At 38.4% G+C, this 17638-nt stretch overlaps 1 protein-coding gene across 1 annotated transcript in view; it reads left to right on the plus strand.

Moving 5' to 3' along the window:
* ATM (ATM serine/threonine kinase) overlaps positions 1-17427 on the plus strand; it is a 131621-nt gene extending 114194 nt beyond the window's left edge. Inside the window, exons 57-63 of the mRNA XM_015115608.3 lie at positions 789-938; positions 3338-3503; positions 4871-4957; positions 10570-10684; positions 11777-11840; positions 16055-16191; positions 16295-17427. Of these exons, the coding sequence (XP_014971094.3) occupies positions 789-938; positions 3338-3503; positions 4871-4957; positions 10570-10684; positions 11777-11840; positions 16055-16191; positions 16295-16478 (903 nt within the window). The 3' untranslated portion in view covers positions 16479-17427. The remainder of the gene's footprint in view (positions 1-788; positions 939-3337; positions 3504-4870; positions 4958-10569; positions 10685-11776; positions 11841-16054; positions 16192-16294) is intronic.
* The last annotated feature ends 211 nt before the right edge of the window (positions 17428-17638 follow it).

Consider the following 17638-nt stretch of genomic DNA (forward strand, 5'->3'; position numbering starts at 1 on the left):
TATAGTATCATAATTTCACTTAATACTTACAACTATTTGTGTACATATAGCTTTGAAATAAAAGTATACCAAAAAATACATGACCATGATAAACCAGCTAATGTCGTCTTGACGGTGGGGAGGGACTTGGGGTCAGTGAAGCACACAACGGGGAGCTTCATCTCTTCCCCAGCAAATGTCAGAAAATCCTAGATTTGATATGGCTGTTTAATGGATAAAAGTGTATCTGTTAATATCATTTTCTACACTTTATGTATGCTTATAATTTTTAAAAATTTCCTTGTAAAATTGCTTATTTTATATTTAGGAGTACATTTTCTCTCTGTGAAGATAATAACACTGTAAAGCAAGAGTACATGTAATTTCAGTAATGAAGTTACACTAAAATTGAGATCACATTCAGGGGTAATAATTTCCAAGTGAAGCTCCCCAACTTTAATTGATATTAAAATTGTAAGGAAAGCAGTTAATTCCTCTCCTAACTGGACAAACTAAGTATGGATTAATGACAGATGATGGTGAGTATAATTACTAGCGACCTCTCAGAGAATCGTGGGGATTGAGTGATGGGCAGGCTCTCAAACATCTAGGCAGCTGACTGGAAAATTACATTCTTTGAGCTTAAGTTTATTTCCGGTTGGTTTCCTCCAAGGAGCTTTGTCTTCTATGGACAGAGAAATATTAATACAACTTGAAAAAAATGCTTTGCACTGACTGATAGTTGAATGATCATCAAATGCTCTTTAATGGCCTTTTAAAATTAAAAGGTATTTAATCTGTAACTCCAGGTGGTTCCCCTCTCTCAGCGAAGTGGTGTTCTTGAATGGTGTACAGGAACTATCCCTATTGGTGAATTTCTTGTTAACAATGAAGATGGTGCTCATAAAAGATACAGGCCAAATGATTTCAGTGCCTTTCAGTGCCAAAAGAAAATGATGGTGAGTGACACCCAAAATTAAAGCTTATTGCAAGATTATTTAATGGCTTATTAAAGCTGACAGCTATCAGATATTGTAGAATACAAAAAAACTTAAATTTCATCAGGTAATTGTCAAAGATAATAAGTAAAAGAAAGTAAACTCATCAGAATGAAAGTGTGTGAGTGAAAAAGGAAGGATTTTATAAACTACGTATGTCATCCCTTGTCAGATAAGAAATGTAAAGGTTATTCAATGTGTGCTGATTTGTTTTCAATTTGGGAATAAACTAATTCTTAACAAACAAAACACTAAAATGCCAGGCACGATGGCATGCACCTGTAATCCCAGCCACTTGAGAGGCTGAGTCTGTGGGATCACTTGAGCCCAGGATTTTGAGGCCAGCCTTGGCAACAGAGCAAGACCCCATCTCTAAAAAACAGACACACACTAAAACAACAACAACAAGAGTATGAAGTAATTTTTTATGAAATTGAAATAGAAAACCTTCTAAGACATTTACAGTGTCACATTGGCCATCTAGTCTGATACTCATTCACAGAATCAGAAACATTTATTGTATGCTTTCTATCTACCAGGTACTGTGCTGACTTCAGACTTCACAAATAGTATGACTAATCATCATCATCCTTATCCCCATTTTAAAATGAGAAGTTCAGAGAACTTTCCCAAAGCCAGTGAGCTAATAAACAGAGCAAGGATTTGAGCCTTGTCTAAATCCAAAATCCATTTACTTTTCATTTTATTGTGCTTTCTGTGACATGTTTTTAAAAATATGTGGTAAGTGCTATAGGTGTTGTGATGGAAATCTGTACCTGGCACACAGGGTACAGTGTAGGTATGGAGAAGGAAGTGCTTAGTTCTGCCTGGGGTGGGGAGAATAGAGATAAGTAGATCCAAGAAATGCTTCACAGAGGAAAGTGTGTGTGAACCAAGTTTTGTAAATGAGTTGTTTTTCAGGCAGAAGGAGCATATAAGCAAAGGAGAACAGGCATGAGCAGGCACAGACAACATAAGCATAGGCTTAGTGTTTGAGGAAGAAAAGATGAGATTAGAGCAGTAGTTGTTGGTCAAAAGATAGAGTGTTGCTTTATGAAATGCAAAGGAGTTTGCAATTTATGCTATAGGTCTTATGAGACCCTAAAGGATAGTAATATCAGACTTGCATTTTAGAAAGAAACTCCGACAGCACTGTGGGTTCTATTTTTGAGAATGCAGACTGGAGGCATGAGATGGTCTGAACTGAGATGAATAGCAGTAGGAAGGGAGAATCGTGGGTAGAGATGAGAAATATGAAGGAGACAGAATTCACAGGATTTGACTGCTGATTAAAAATAAGGTTGGGGGGCAGGTGTGGTAGCGCATGCCTGTAATCCCAGCACTTAAGGAGACCAAGGCAGGAGGATTGCTTGAGCCCAGGAGTGTAAGACTAGCCTGGGAAATATAGTTAGACCCCATCTCTACAAAAAATAAAAAGTCAGCCAGGTAGTGGTGGCACGTGCCTGTAATCCCAGCTACTCAAGAGGCTGAGGTGGAAGGATTGCTTCAGCCCAGGGGCCAAAGTTGCAATGAGCTGTGATCACACCCCTGCACTCCAGTCCAGGTGACAGAGACCCTGTCACCCTGTCTCAAAAAAATAAAAATAAAAAATAAAAAAAATAAAAAATGTTGGAGAAAAGGAGTAGCCAGTGCCTCCCAGTTTTCTGGTTGGGGCAGCTGGGTAGATGGTGAAGCTCTTTACTGAATTGAAGAATAGAAGAGGTGACTAAAGTTTGCCAGAGATGAAGAAGTATTTGTTTGGATTTGGAAGTGATCCAAGTGAAGATGTTGGATGGGCAGCTGGAGAAGCACATTAAGCTAAAGCTTAATAACGATATCTGGGCCAAACATATAGATTTAGAAATCATCAGCATATAGATGGGAGGGAGTTGAAGTCGGTAAGCTTTGCTTCAGGTAGTATTTTACAGCAAGAATATGTTGGAGAATAGAGATCTGAGTCATGTCACCTGCCATCCATGAGGGATTCCTCTGTTCTCTCCCTTTTCCTGTTTTCTGTTGCAACCCAATGTTGTGATGCCATCTGAGCTACTGGAACTACTGAGGTGTTTCTGTCTTTGCTTCTGCTTAAGATTACAGGATTATTCAAATTAGAATTTAATCAAAACAAATAACAGTCACCGTAGGTGTGCTTCCTTCCCCAACGATTAATAACGGAAATCCTAAAGGGATTATCACTTGTAATTGATTGGTTCCCTGTCCAGACTGTTAGCTTCTTGTAGGTAATGTATCCTGTTCATCTTTATTGCCCCTATATCTGTCATATTTTTATATAAAAATGTGGATATTAGTTTAATCGAACACAATATTGAAAAATAATTATATATATGCTCTATTTAAAGGAGGTGCAAAAAAAGTCTTTTGAAGATAAATATGAAGTCTTCATGGATGTTTGCCAAAATTTTCAACCAGTTTTCCGTTACTTCTGCATGGAAAAATTCTTGGATCCAGCTATTTGGTTTGAGAAGCGATTGGCTTATACGCGCAGTGTAGCCACGTCTTCTATTGGTAATCTTGTACATACAGTAGATTCAGCACTTCGTTGTTTGGCAGGTTTTATTTTTGTTTGATTCAGCACTTTTTTTACATTCTGAGTTGCAGGGGGATGATAGCGATGATGTAGTTAGTAACCAAACCATCTTCATTATTAAATCACTATGTTTCTTGTTCATCCTGATTCTTAGCATCTACCTTTTTATAACTTATGTGAAGAGAATTCTCGTACTTTGATAAATAATAAAAAGACAGGGTTTTCTTCTTCGTTTTATAGTTAATGTGGCGTATTTTCTCTCCTCAATGTATTATTTTCTGAGACTTTCTTTGGAAAATAATAAAACCTGTGATAACTTACTTCCTTTAATTATTTTTGTTCTTTTGCATATAACCTCTAAAATAACTCTAAATATTATCACCTAGTGATTAATATTAATAGAATTTTGTTTTCAGAATAGAAATCATGAGATATATTTAAATATTTTGTATACAATATATATTTTGACTTTTTTCCCCTAAGAAATTAGAATAGGTAGATAGTATGGTTAACAAAATCCCAGAGCATGAGAACTAATGGAAACATTAGAGATCATTTAATCTATTGTTTCTTTTTTTTAAAACTAAAGATGACTCATCACTTATGTACTATATCCCAGGAAGGCAGGGCTTGTATGTTTTGAAAGAGTTCCCAGGTAATTGTGAAACTCTCTTCTACACAGAGAATCACTAATCAGATACAACTAGTTTATAAACAAGAAAGTAGGCCTAGTTAATGACAGAGTGAGCCAGATATCCAATCATTCCGACTCCCTACCCAATGTTTTTTTTGTAATGCCATGTGATTTCTCTCCCATCAGATGTCATCATCTGTCTGAAATACAGAAATGCAGTTTTTTGGGGGGATATATACCTGGTGAAACGAAATGAATTAGTGGTTAATTTGTGTTAAATATAATTCATCAAGGAGAAGAAAGTTTCACTGAAGAGTGAAGAGTTTATCCATAGACTTCTTATAAGTATGTTCAGTAAAAATTTGAGTACATATAATGCACTGTTTTGGCCCAGGTAAATAATGGGTCTCAACTTTAGCCACAATAATTTGTTAAGTACTAATATTTTAAAATGTGTGCCTATTAGTAAGCAAATTTTTTTAGCAAATCATCTAGGATTTGTAAAATGCAGTATGCATTAAAATAGCTGGTAAGATTTGAGTTAAACTCAATATGGCCAGTTATGCACATCATTTAAGTAGGCTAAAAATCCTAAACTACTTAAAGATTATACCAAGTCAGTGGTCTTAATTGAAATTATGGCTGTATATTAGAAAGAGATGGAATCAGTGATTTCAGATTGTTCGTTTTTGTTTTTTGTTTTTTTTCCAGTTGGTTACATACTTGGACTTGGTGATAGACATGTACAGAATATCTTGATAAATGAGCAGTCAGCAGAACTTGTACATATAGATTTGGGTAAGTAATCAAATCTATGTATCTTTATTCTTTTTAATAAATATTTGGTCATCATGGAATGTTGTTTGCCTACCAAGATATTACAAATATAAGAGAGACAGATACATCAAAGCAGTAAATATTGGTGTTTTTTGTTTTCAGCATAAACAGTTGTGCTGGAAGAAACAGTTAACTCTGCCTGGGATACTGAGTGAAACTTAATAGATGAGGTGACGTTTGAGCCTGGTCTTCAAGAAAGAAAGGAAGCATAATTCAGACAGAAGATAGAGCAGATTCAGAAGAAGGAATCAGGGCTATTCCACCAAAACAAGGAGTAATTTTAAGATGTAGCATGTTGTGGGAGTGGTGAGACATTAAATGTGTCTGGAGTGAAGTATGCTTGTAGTTGAGTCGCTTGAGCGAGAGATTGGTACTGGACTGTAAAAAGTCAGGCTGAGGAGTTTCAGCTTCAGTGCATTAACCCATGGGAAATAAATGAAGGACATAATCATATTTTATTTTCAGAAAGATAATTTTAGGAGCACTTTGGGGAGTGGTATTGGCAACAGGAAGAAAAATTAAGGGATATTATAATAGGTTAGCAGAGAAATGATGAAGATTTTTACTAAAGTTGTAGAAACCAGAAGATTGGATTTGAGGGACATTTTTGTAGTAAACTGTACCAGTGATACTAAATGAGGAAATAGTGGGAGAGTGAGGCTCCTGGATAATTGAAGCTTCTAGCTAAGGAGTATATCAAGTTTTGTAAATAATAAGAAAGCGATGAATTTGGTTTTGCGCATTATTTTGAAGTATTAATGGGATTTATAGGTGGAATGGACAGTTTAATATATAAGAAAGAAAGGAGTGTGAATGTAATGACGGAGATCCAGAATCTTCAGCAAATAGATTTCTGTTGAAGTCGTTGGGCTAGAGGAGGTTCTGATCTTACACATCATCCTCGATAAAGAGACCTAAAGATGAACTCCTAAGGAAAGTGAGCCTTGGAAAGGCTGAGCCAGAACAAAATTGAGAAGTACGCAAGTCTTGAAAACTAGGAAGTCAGGATCTTGGAAGGCAAGAGGGGAAAGTATTTTATGAAAGAAATAGTGCTCAATAGTATCTGATACAGAAAGGTCAGAGAGGATGAATGCTGAAAATAGACCTCTGAATTTAACAAGTAATCAATCTTAGAGGCCTTGGAAGTCGCCTTTGGATAGAATGGAGGAAACCATACTGTAAAAAGGCAAGGACTGAATGGAAGTTAGGGATGTGTAGATTAAGAATGTGAAATCTGCCAGGCACAGATCACAAGGTCAGAAGATCAAGACCATCCTGGCCAACATGGTGAAACCCCGTCTCTACTAAAATACAAAAAATTAGCCTGGTGTGGTGGTGGGCGCCTGTAGTCCCAGCTACTTGAGAGGCTGAGGCAGGAGAATTGCTTGAACCTCGGAGGCAGAGGTTGCAGTGAGCCAAGATCAAGCCACTGCACTGCAGCCTGCCGATAGAGCAAGACTCCGTCTCAAAAAAAAAAAGAATGTGGAATATTCCTATAAGAAGTTTAGAAGGGAAGGATGGCAGAGAAGTTTGCTGCAGGGATGAGAGACACCTTTGGTCCTTGCTTTTTTAAGATAGGAGAGGTGTAAACATGTTAGATATTGAAGATACAGGAGAAAAACAAAAGATAATTGAAATAGCAAGCGATATCATACAGTACGTAAGTCTGGTAGCATTGGCTTTAGATTGGAGGCATGTTAGCTTTTCTGCTGAGAGAGGAGGAAAAGTGATGCCAGTAGGAAAGTCTTAAGCTGGAGGGGAAGGAGTATGAAGGAATTATATTTGCTATTCTGTTTTCACTGAGAAATAGAAAGCATGCTCATTTGCTAAGAATTGGAGGGATGTTAACTGGCCTTAAAAGAACAATAAAATTCTAAAATTTACCATGGAAATGAGACCAAGACCTGACTAGAAAGGGATAAATAAATAAGACATGCCAAGCAGTTTAAGGGACACTTTCAATCCTAAATTTGTAGTGGAGCCAGTAGGGTTGTTGTATGATTTTCCAGCAGTCCTCAACATCCTTGGAGCTTAAGTTGTAGTTTAAAATGGTAGATGTGGCGGAGGGACAAGGGGACAAACAGATTTGAAGCACTGATGAGAGTAATCAAGCTTATTCTCTACCCATGGGCTGAGTTAGGGAAGGAAGAGGGCTAATAAACTAGAAATCTCAGTCAAATTCAGAGACTGTTTAGTAAGAATAAGGGGTCGAAGGAGAAGAGGTTTTGATTGGAATGTACAATTTACAATGTCTAAGAGGGTGCAGTCTTAGGAGACTCATTTCTGGAGTGCAACCCATATGAGTGGTTCACTAAGAGAGAATGAAATTGAATTCCATTAGAACAGAGATGGTCATGGATATTATATGGTTGTCCCCAGAATGAATTCTAGAGTTGGGACAGAGGAGAAGATTGTGAGCTAGGTCCATGCCAACATTCAGTGAATGTGAGAGAAAACCTTACAGGTTTACATAGTAAACATGAAGATGGGAGGGATTTGTTAGAGCCAGAAGGTGGGGATCTCAACAGGGGAGTGAGACTTTATCTGAGAATGAAAGGGCAGTGGTCTGGAAGATGCAAATTAGAGGTAGGAGTATGCCAACCTGTGTCCATTCAGGTCGTGCTAAAAGCATCTATAAATGAGAAGGGTAAATTGGTACAACCCCTTTGGAATATTGTTTGGCATTATCCACTAAAGCTGACTTCATGTATATCCTGTGACCCACCAATTCCACTCCAACAGAAATGCACACATATGTTTAAAAATGTTTATAGTAGCACTATTCATAATAGCCCCTAACTAGAAACAATCCAGATATCCCTCATAGGTAGAATGGATGAACAAATTGTATATTTATATTCTCTTTGTATATAATGAGATTGAATGAACAATAACACACAATATGGAAGACTCTCACAAATATAATGCTAAGTGAAAGATTCCAACACAAAAGAGTCCATATAATAATTCCATTTATATAAAATTCAAAGGCTGATAAAATTAATGTACAGTATTAGAAATCAGGCTAGTGGTGACTCTTTGAAAGAGGTGGTTAGTGACTGGTAGAAGGGGCTGAAGGGGGGCCTCTGGAATGCTGGTGCATTCTGTTAATGTGGATTTGTTACTTTGCAAAAATCTCAGTCACACACTTGGGTGATTTGTATACTATTCTGTGTATATCTGTTTGGTTACCTGTTGCTGCATAACAAACCACCCCAGAATTTAGTAGCTTAAAATCACCATTTATTTATTTATTTATTTATTTATTTATTTATTATCTCTCATAGTCTGTTGACTGGGCTCAGCTGGGCAGTTTTCACTTAGGATTTCTCATGCAGATGCAGTTAGCATCTGGGGTTGGAGTTATCTTAAGACTCAGCGGGGCCAGAGTTCATGATGGCTTCTTCACTTACATGTCTGATGCTTCAGCACTCCTATGTGGCCTCTCTGTCCACAATAGTGTCCTGGACCTATTCAGCATCTTGGGGCTCCAAGGGGGAGGAAGTGGAAGTTAAGGGCTAGGCCCGCAGCTTGCACAGTATCACTGCCATCACATTCTGTTAGTCATAGTCATGCCATAGGGTCCATCCAGGTTCCTTCCTGTTTCTGGGACTCCAGTAACCCTATGTTAGGCCTTCTCACTCTATACTGTTACGTGCTAGTCTATATTTTCCAACCTTTTTTTCCTTTTTTCTGACTCATTCCTTGGTGTCTGTGGACGTATCCGGGGAACCTGGACTTTCAGTCCTACTCAGCTATAGCAAACTCTTTCCCTGTTGAGTGTCAGTGGAGGCCAATTGGGGAATCTAGTCTTTTGCCCTTACCTAGCGGTAACAAGGTGGTGACTCCCAAAGGCATCAAAAGCAGAAGTTTAAGGAAGATCCTGAGTCTCATAATAACTAAAAGGTGTAGGCATCGATTGAAAATCATTAGTCATACCAGGAACAAGGAAAGTCTCAACTTTAATGAAAAATGACCACCTGTAGGTGCCAACACTGAGATGACAATGATGTTTGAATTATCTAAGATTTTAAAGCAGCCATCATAAAAACGCTTGAAGGAGCAATTATAAACATGCTTGAAACAAATGAAAATATAGTAAGTCTCAGCACAGAAATAATTAGTCTCAGTATAGAAATAGATATAAAGGAGAACCAGATGGAAATTTTAGAACAGAAAAATATAGTAAATAAAATAAATTTCAACTGCAGAATGAGGAGACAGAAGAAGTGATCAGTGAACAGAAGACAGAGCAGTAGAAATTACTCAAGCTGAGCGACAGAGGAAGAAAATTAAGAGGAAATCTTTAGCATCTAGGGCAAATCAGAGTTCCTAGACTTGATACTAGAAGAACAATCTTTAAGAACTTGCAAAACTTAACAACAAAATCTACTCATAAAATGGCCATGTACTACAAATGTATATAGCAGCTTTATTCATAATAGCCAAGAACCGGAAAAATCCAGATGTCCTACAGTGGGCAAATGCTTAAACAAACTGTGTTACATCCATGCCCTGAAATACTACTCAGCAATGAAAAGAAACAGAACTATTAATAAACATAACAATTTGGATGAATCTCCAGAGCATTAGGCAGAGTGTGAAAAGCTATTCCCAAAAGTTACGTACTGTATGATTATTCCACTTGCATTTGTATAACATACTTGAAATGACAAAATTATAAAAATGGAGAACAGATTAGTGGTTGCTAGAAAAATAGGGGGTTAGGGGGCTGGGTGATAGGCTATGGGAAGGAAATAGGTGTGGCCGTAAAGGGCAGTATGAAGGATCCTTATGATAGGAATATTGTATATCTTGACTTCATCGATGTCAGTAGTAGTATAGTTTTGCACGATATTACAGTTGGGGTGAAATGGGTAAAAGGCATATGGGATGATCTTTCCTGTATGATTTCTTATAACTCCAAGTGAACATATAATTATAAAGTCTCATGAATTTTTTTTTTTTTTTTTTGAGATGGAATTTCACTCTTGTTGCCCAGGCTGGAGTGCAATGGCACCATCTCAGTTCACTGTATCCTCCACCTCCCAGGTTCAAGTGATTCTCCTGTATCAGCCTCCTGAGTAACTGGGATTACAGGCGCCTGCCACCATGCCCAGCTAATTTTTGTATTTTTAGTAGAGACATGGTTTCACCATGTTGGCCAGGCTGGTCTCTTAACTCCCGACCTCAGGTGATCAGGCCTTCTCGGCCTCTCAAGGTGCTGGGATTACAGGTGTGAGCCACGGCGCCCAGCCTAAAAATTTTTTAAATATAAATATGTCGTCTCCATTTTAAATTATACCAGTAGTTACTTCATTTTTAAAAATCACCCTTTAACCTAGATTTCTCTAGTTACATCAAGAAGTTGTTATGTTATTTGGATTTGAGGTGGATCTCATAGAGAAGAAGATGAGGAAGGCAGCCAGAGTAGAAATAAACTATTGTATGTACTAGTATTCATAGAATATAGGTAACAAATGGTTTGTTGCCTTTGTAAAGTTCACATTCTAACTGGAAAGAAAGTAAATTAGCTGCCAAACCTCCTAACTTCACTGTATTCTTTACTTTAGGTGTTGCTTTTGAACAGGGCAAAATCCTTCCTACTCCTGAGACAGTTCCTTTTAGACTCACCAGAGATATTGTGGATGGCATGGGCATTACTGGTGTTGAAGGTGTCTTCAGAAGGTAAGTGATATAAAGTAAAGGAGGGAAATAATTTTTGATGTCAAAATTACATGGGCTGGGCATGGTTCTTTGCACCTGTAATCCCAGCTACTCAGGAGGCTGAAGTGGGAGGATTGTTTGAGCCCAGGAGTTTGAGTCCAGCCTAGGCAATACAGCGAGACCCAGTCTCTAAAAAAAATTTGTGTGTGTGTATATGTGTGTGTGTGTGTGTGTGTGTATGTGTATATATATACACATACATATACACACACGGGTTAGAGATTTGTACAGATTATAGAATTTAATGCTGGAATCATAGCCCAGTGCTTTATCAATACTAAGGAAAAGACCCTGGGTAAAAGCAATAATAGTTCCCCTTCCTTCTACCCACCTGGGACCTAATGTAACATGTAACATACATACTGTTATTCCAGACCTCCTCTGGAAGCATCCCACCTTTACTTTTAACACTTCTGTCCTGGCTGACTCCTTTTTAGTGATCAGAACTACTATTGGATGTTCATCACTGGGGATATAGAAGAGACTACATTTTTATTTATAGGAGCTTGTGTTCCAGTGTAACATTGTGCTACAAAAAAAACTTTGCAATTCCTTGTAGTTTTCTCAGCATAGGACTGTGTACTCAGATTGGGGCAGATTGAAGTCAGTGTAAACTAATAATTGCCACAATAATCAAAGACTGAGAGCTGAGCACAGTGGTGCATGACTGTAATCCCAGCTACTTGGGAGGCTGAGGCAGGAGGATGACTTGGCCCCAGGAGTTTGAGACCAGCCAGGGCAATGTAGCAAGATCCCGTTGCAAAGAAAAAAGAAAAAGGAAAGAAAATCAAAGACGGAAATAAATCTTTCGTAGTAGTGTTGTGTTATTCTTGTAAATGCCAAGCTTGCGAAATAGTCAAATACATACTTGTATTCATTTCAGGTATCTAATGAAAGCCCACTCTGCCAGGTATTATGCTATTTTGAGATACAAATTTGTAGATTATTAACAAGCATAGGCTCAGCATACTACACATGAGAGTATACAGATAAAGATATGTTGAAAACACTGGTGTGTAACAAAATCTGTATTTATAATGTGTTTGACTCTAGATGCTGTGAGAAAACCATAGAAGTGATGAGAAACTCTCAGGAAACTCTGTTAACCATTGTAGAGGTAAAGTATTTTATAAGGAAGACTTTTTTTTTTTTTTTACCAGGTAGACTGTACCTCATCGGGAAGCCACTGATGTGAAGAGCACTGCTTAATTTTAACATAGGGAGATGTGGCTGGGCAGCAGAAGGGAGGAGATTGCACACTTAGCCTTTTCACACATCCAAAAATACTGGTTTAGAAATGCCTTCAGCCCCCTCGAGCTGCTTGGAATGTTATAGCATTGTAAGTTAAGTAGTCTCTAGTTTTCAATTCGTAAATCAACTCTTTGACATTTAGATATTCCATGTGGTGGTATTATTTTCAGAATGGTTTCCGTTAGGGCTTAAGGGAAATCGGTATCTCCTTTTTCCCTGCCCAGGTTCAGAACTAATTAGTCAGAACTATTAATAAACATAACAATTTGGATGAATCTCTTGGATTCATCCAAATTGGATGTCATCTCTTGGATGACAATTTGGAGATCAAATTGTCAGCATCGTTACTAGAGGAACATGGCTTAGGAATGAGGGCCAAACTAGTTTACTGCTGGTGCTACCTCAGTACCTCTCTGCTGTCTTAGCCTTGGGACTCTCAGGAACCTGAATAGGGTTTGGGCCTGCAAGAGCAAACACATGTAATCAGGATCACTGCCTTGTCTTGATCCAGGGCAGAAAAAAAGGAAGTCAGACAAATTTCAGTGTCTGTGCTGTTAGTACCTATGCCAGTCATTCACCAACCTGGTAAGGGTATATGAGACAAGAAATCAGGAGTGTGGCCTCCCCAGGGAAACATGGCAGTTAGAGTGCAGCATGGGCTTGCCTCTTCCACTCCTCAGCTTTTCTTCCTTTAACCTGATAATGTTGGACTTGCCGCATGTTAGTATTACTTGTACTGCTTTTAAAAAACATTGATGCTGATCAAATCCAAACCAGGTTTCTAGGGATGGGGCAGGAATATATGTATTTTAAAAAATCTCTCCTACTGTACAACTAGGATATGAAAACTGTGTTAGTTCATTGGCATTAACCATTAAGCCTGTGGTCAATAAGGGTGGGGCTTTATCCCTTGGAAGATGAGTAATGGTCCATCAGGGTGGTCCTGTGTGCACCTTTATGAACCGAGGCATCTTTATAGATCTCCTTTGGACCTCAGATGGTAATACAGATTTTGCTACGAAGAGTTTGCTGAAATAGGTCCCAGTAATATGTTGGTAAAATTAAATACAAGGCTGTGCTATTCCCAAGGTTAAAAATACATTTCTTTTTTCTTTCACCCATTTCAAATTCTGTTCATACATGTTGTCATTTGTTACAGTTTGCCATTGGTTCTGCAGTAAGAATACATGATACAGAAAATAAGCATGATGTGTAACATTTTTAAAAAAGAATACATGATAACATGGATGCCTCAATAATGTCGAAATTAAACTCTAAAGTTATATTATCTTGCACTTGGTCATGTAAGAAGCAGCAGCCCAGGCCAGGTGCGGTGGCTCACGCCTGTAATCCCGGCATTTTGAGAGGCCGAGGCGGGTGGATCACCTGAGGTTAGGAGTTCGAGACCAGTTTGGCCAACATGGTGAAACCCCATCTCTAATAAAAATACAAAAATTAGCTGGGTGTGGTGGCAGGCACCTGTAATCCCAAATTCTCAGGAGGCTGAGGCAGGAGAATCTCTTGAACCCAGGAGGCGGAGGTTATAGTGAGCCGAAATCGTGCCATTGCCCTCCAACCTGGGCGACAAGAGCAAGTCTCTGTCTTTAAAAAAAAAAACCAATAAAAAAAACCCAAACTTCTCAAATTAAAGAGTCAAAGCAGCTTAACATATTCTTTAGTATTTTACTCTACCTAGTCTCAGTCAGAAGGGATTTTTATGCTAAGGTGGAGTTGGGAGTTTCTTCCAGTAGTTTTATCCTACCTAACACTCACCAGAAGACGGTAGTTCTTTTAGGGCCTCAAAAATCTTACTAGTTTAATGGCAAACTGCTTATGGACTTCACTTTTTAGAGTGGTAGGAGATCAGATTAGAGAAGTGACAGTGGCCAGATCCTTTGCCATTGTAAGGACTTTGGATTTCCTGAGGGTTTTGAGTCTGAAAAGTGATTTGCATCTCCACCTACAATAACTCTCACCTTTAAACACACCCTCCAATGCTTTGTGTATTTTACACTCATCTACCTGATCTTCCCTCTGTAAATCTGTCTGAATTTCCCAAAATCATTTGGTGTGATTGTCCCAATCCTTAATAATAACTTCCCCAGTGATCTTACCACAGTAAGACCACTTTCTGCCTTCAGCTTTAGGAGGGTGCTTCTCAATAGCATCCAGGTTCCCAGTCCTCTGGGACATCATTTCTCTCCTCTCTTGGATTCATTTATTTTCTTCTCTTAGATTTCATTGAGACACAGTCACTATTTCTGTTCTGATCTCCCTGCTTCCTAAGCCCCTCCTTCAGAGCACTTTGACCTGGGTGTATTTCCCTTTTCCTCTCAGTGTATTTGTCTCTCCTGGCCTTCAAGATTTCATTTTCTTCCCAATGGACCATTCTGTCCTCTTAAGATTTTATATGTTCTGCTAAGGAAATATCTCTCTCCCTCTAGCTCAATGATGCTTAGCCAAGAGCAGTTTTGTCCCCTAGAGGACAGTTGGCAATGTCTGGAGGCATTTTTGGTTGTCACAATGGGGGATGGGAGATGAGGACAGTATTGGCATCTACTGGGTAGAGGCCAGGGATGCTGGTGAACACCCCAGAATGTACAAGTTAGCCCCCACAGCAAAGAAATATCCCATCCAAAATGACAGTAGTGCTGAGAGAAACCCTGCTCTCGCTTAATCAGTCTCTATTCCTTTACTGTTTCCAGCCACTTCTGTCTTGATTGTCAGACTGAAGCATAATTTTTTACTTATTCCAGTTCCTCCTTAATTCTAATATTTCCAAGTGTGACTTGGGACACAAGCCCTTGGTTTTGAAGTAATTTGGATTTTTCTTCTACTTCAACCCAAGAAAACCATCTAGTCTATATTAGAGGCCTTCATTCCTTTTCATTAGTTCATTAATAAAATATATTAATATTTTCCTTTTGTGGGTGAAACTGGTTTGGATCTCTGAAATCTAAAGCCATGTCAATGCCCAACTTGAAGTCACATAGGAACCCATGAACTTACGAACAAGCCACATGTAATCAAGCTCAGTTTCTCCACAGTATTTAATGGTCCTGGAGGACACTCAAAACAGCATTAAAAAATAGAGAGATTTTGGTTCTGCTAATATAGTACATGTCCTGAAACTAAATCTACTAAAGACATTTTATAGTCCCAACCTGCAGATTTACTGAGAAACTGTGTACAGGTAGCAGCAAAAAAGTGTTCCAACCTTGTAATACTGGAATGCCCTGTAGAATCAGTCTTTGTATTGTCTCCACTTACTACTAAGATTTGTAAGCATTTGCCAAAGCCTATTTTTTTTTAAGTTCTGTGTTTATAAATACCAGAGCAGTTAGCTGTTCTGACCTGCCAATATCAGATTCCTCATGACCTCACTTTCTAAAATTTAAGACCTAAAGCCACTTGCTCTAGCCATGTCAGTTGTTTTGGTATCCTAATTCTACACCTAATATATATCTCAAGATTCTAAACACAGCACCAAACCTTGGGTTTTGAGGAGGTTTCAATGAATTATACCTTTTTGGATCCACCCAGATTTAGAACTGAGAGAAAAAGAGCCATAGGAATAGGGTAGAGATCAGAATTTCAGGTTTGTTACTGATAAAACTATTGGAGAAGATGGCTTAGGAGTGAGGTCCAAATAGGCTTGCTCATGCTCTCCAGTCCCCACAACGCAATCTATATATTGAGACAGCCTGGCTGAGGAAGAATTGGGCCCTACAAAGCAAATACCCTAACCCAGGGTAAAGAGTAGAGAGAGAAGGAAAGAAAGTGACTAATGCTTATCTCCTTTTAATAGATTAGTTTCATCCAGTCGGGAAACATGGGTCAAGGGATGTCACCCCTAACCATGGAAGAAGAATGAATTCAGGGTTGAATGAGAAGCTTGAGCATTATGCTAGGATAGTTTCCTCCACAAGGAAACATGAAGCGTGCATGATGTTTGTTCCCCTCCCCCATCATCTACCACGTGACTGGCCTCTGTTATTTGTATGATACTGGTTCTACTGTTTCTAAGTATGTGATTAAAATGTACATTGTTCTTTTAATACATATGTTCTCTCTGTTTAGGTCCTTCTGTATGATCCACTCTTTGACTGGACCATGAATCCTTTGAAAGCTTTGTATTTACAGCAGAGGCCAGAAGATGAAACTGAGCTTCACCCTACTGTGAATGCAGATGACCAAGAATGCAAACGAAATCTCAGGTGAGCAGTATTTTAAGAAGGTCCTGTCAGTTGTTCAGATTTTCTTATTCCCAAGGCCTTTAAACTGTTCACCTCACTGAAACCTTTGTGTTTTTGTCCTTAGTGATATTGACCAGAGTTTCAACAAAGTAGCTGAACGTGTCTTAATGAGACTACAAGAGAAACTGAAAGGAGTGGAAGAAGGCACTGTGCTCAGTGTTGGTGGACAAGTGAATCTGCTCATACAGCAGGCCATGGACCCCAAAAATCTCAGCCGACTTTTCCCCGGATGGAAAGCTTGGGTGTGATCTTCAGCATATGAATTACCCTTGTATTCAGCCTTTAGAAATTATATTTTAGCCTTTATTTTTAACCTGCCAACATACTTTAAATAGGGATTCATATTTAACTAAGAGAACTATTGTGGGTTTTTTTTGAATGTTGGTTTTAATACTTGATTTAATCACACCACTCAAAAATGTTTTGATGGTCTTAAGAAACATCTCTGCTCTCACTCTTTAGAAATAATGGTTATTCGGGCTGGATACAGCAGCTCACGCCTGTAATCCCGGCACTTTGGGAGGCTGAGGTGGGCGGATCACAAGGTCGGGAGTTCGAGACCAGCCTGGCCAGTATGGTGAAACCCCATCTCTACTAAAAATACAAAAATTAGCCGGGCATGGTGGTGGGCACCTATAATCCCAGCCACTCGAAAGGCAGAGGCAGGAGAATCTCTTGAACCTGGGAGGTGGAGGTTGCTATGAGCCAAAATCATGCCATTGCACTGTAGCCTGGGTGACAAGAGCAAAAAACTGTCTCAAAAAAAAAAAAAAAAATGGATTTGGATTTTTCCTAGTAAGATCACTGTGTTACTAAATAACGAAGCTGTTATGGAGAACAAATTTCAAAAACACAGTGTAGTTACTATTTTTTTAAGTGTGTATTGAAACTTCTCATTCTATTCTCTTTATCTTTTAAGCCCTTCTGTATTGTCCATATATGTTATCTTTCTGTGATACCTTCATATATTGCCTTCTAGTTCATGAATTCTCTTGTCAGCTGTATATAATCTCTTTTACCCTATCCCTTGGGCTTCTTCTTTCAGAAATTGTTTTTCATTTCTAATTATGCATCATTTTTTCAGATCTCTGTTTCTTGATGTCATTTTTTAATGTTTTCTTTTTATGTCACTAATTATTTTAAATGTCTGTACTTGATAGTCACTCTAATAGTTCTATTAAATTTAGTTCCTGCTGTTTATATCTGTTGATTTTTGTATTTGATAGACTTTATCCATTTTTGTCTTTTTGAAAATTGAGTTTATTTTCAGCAAGGCTTTATCTATGGGAATCGTGAGTCTCTGTTTATGTCATATTCCCAGGGCTGTTGCTGACACATGCCCATTCTTATTTTAAATTTCTTGGCTTTAGGGTTTCCATACCTGAAGTGTAGCATAACTTACTGATAG

This window comes from Macaca mulatta, chromosome 14 (assembly GCF_049350105.2).
Source record: "Macaca mulatta isolate MMU2019108-1 chromosome 14, T2T-MMU8v2.0, whole genome shotgun sequence".
Taxonomy (NCBI): domain Eukaryota; kingdom Metazoa; phylum Chordata; class Mammalia; order Primates; family Cercopithecidae; genus Macaca; species Macaca mulatta.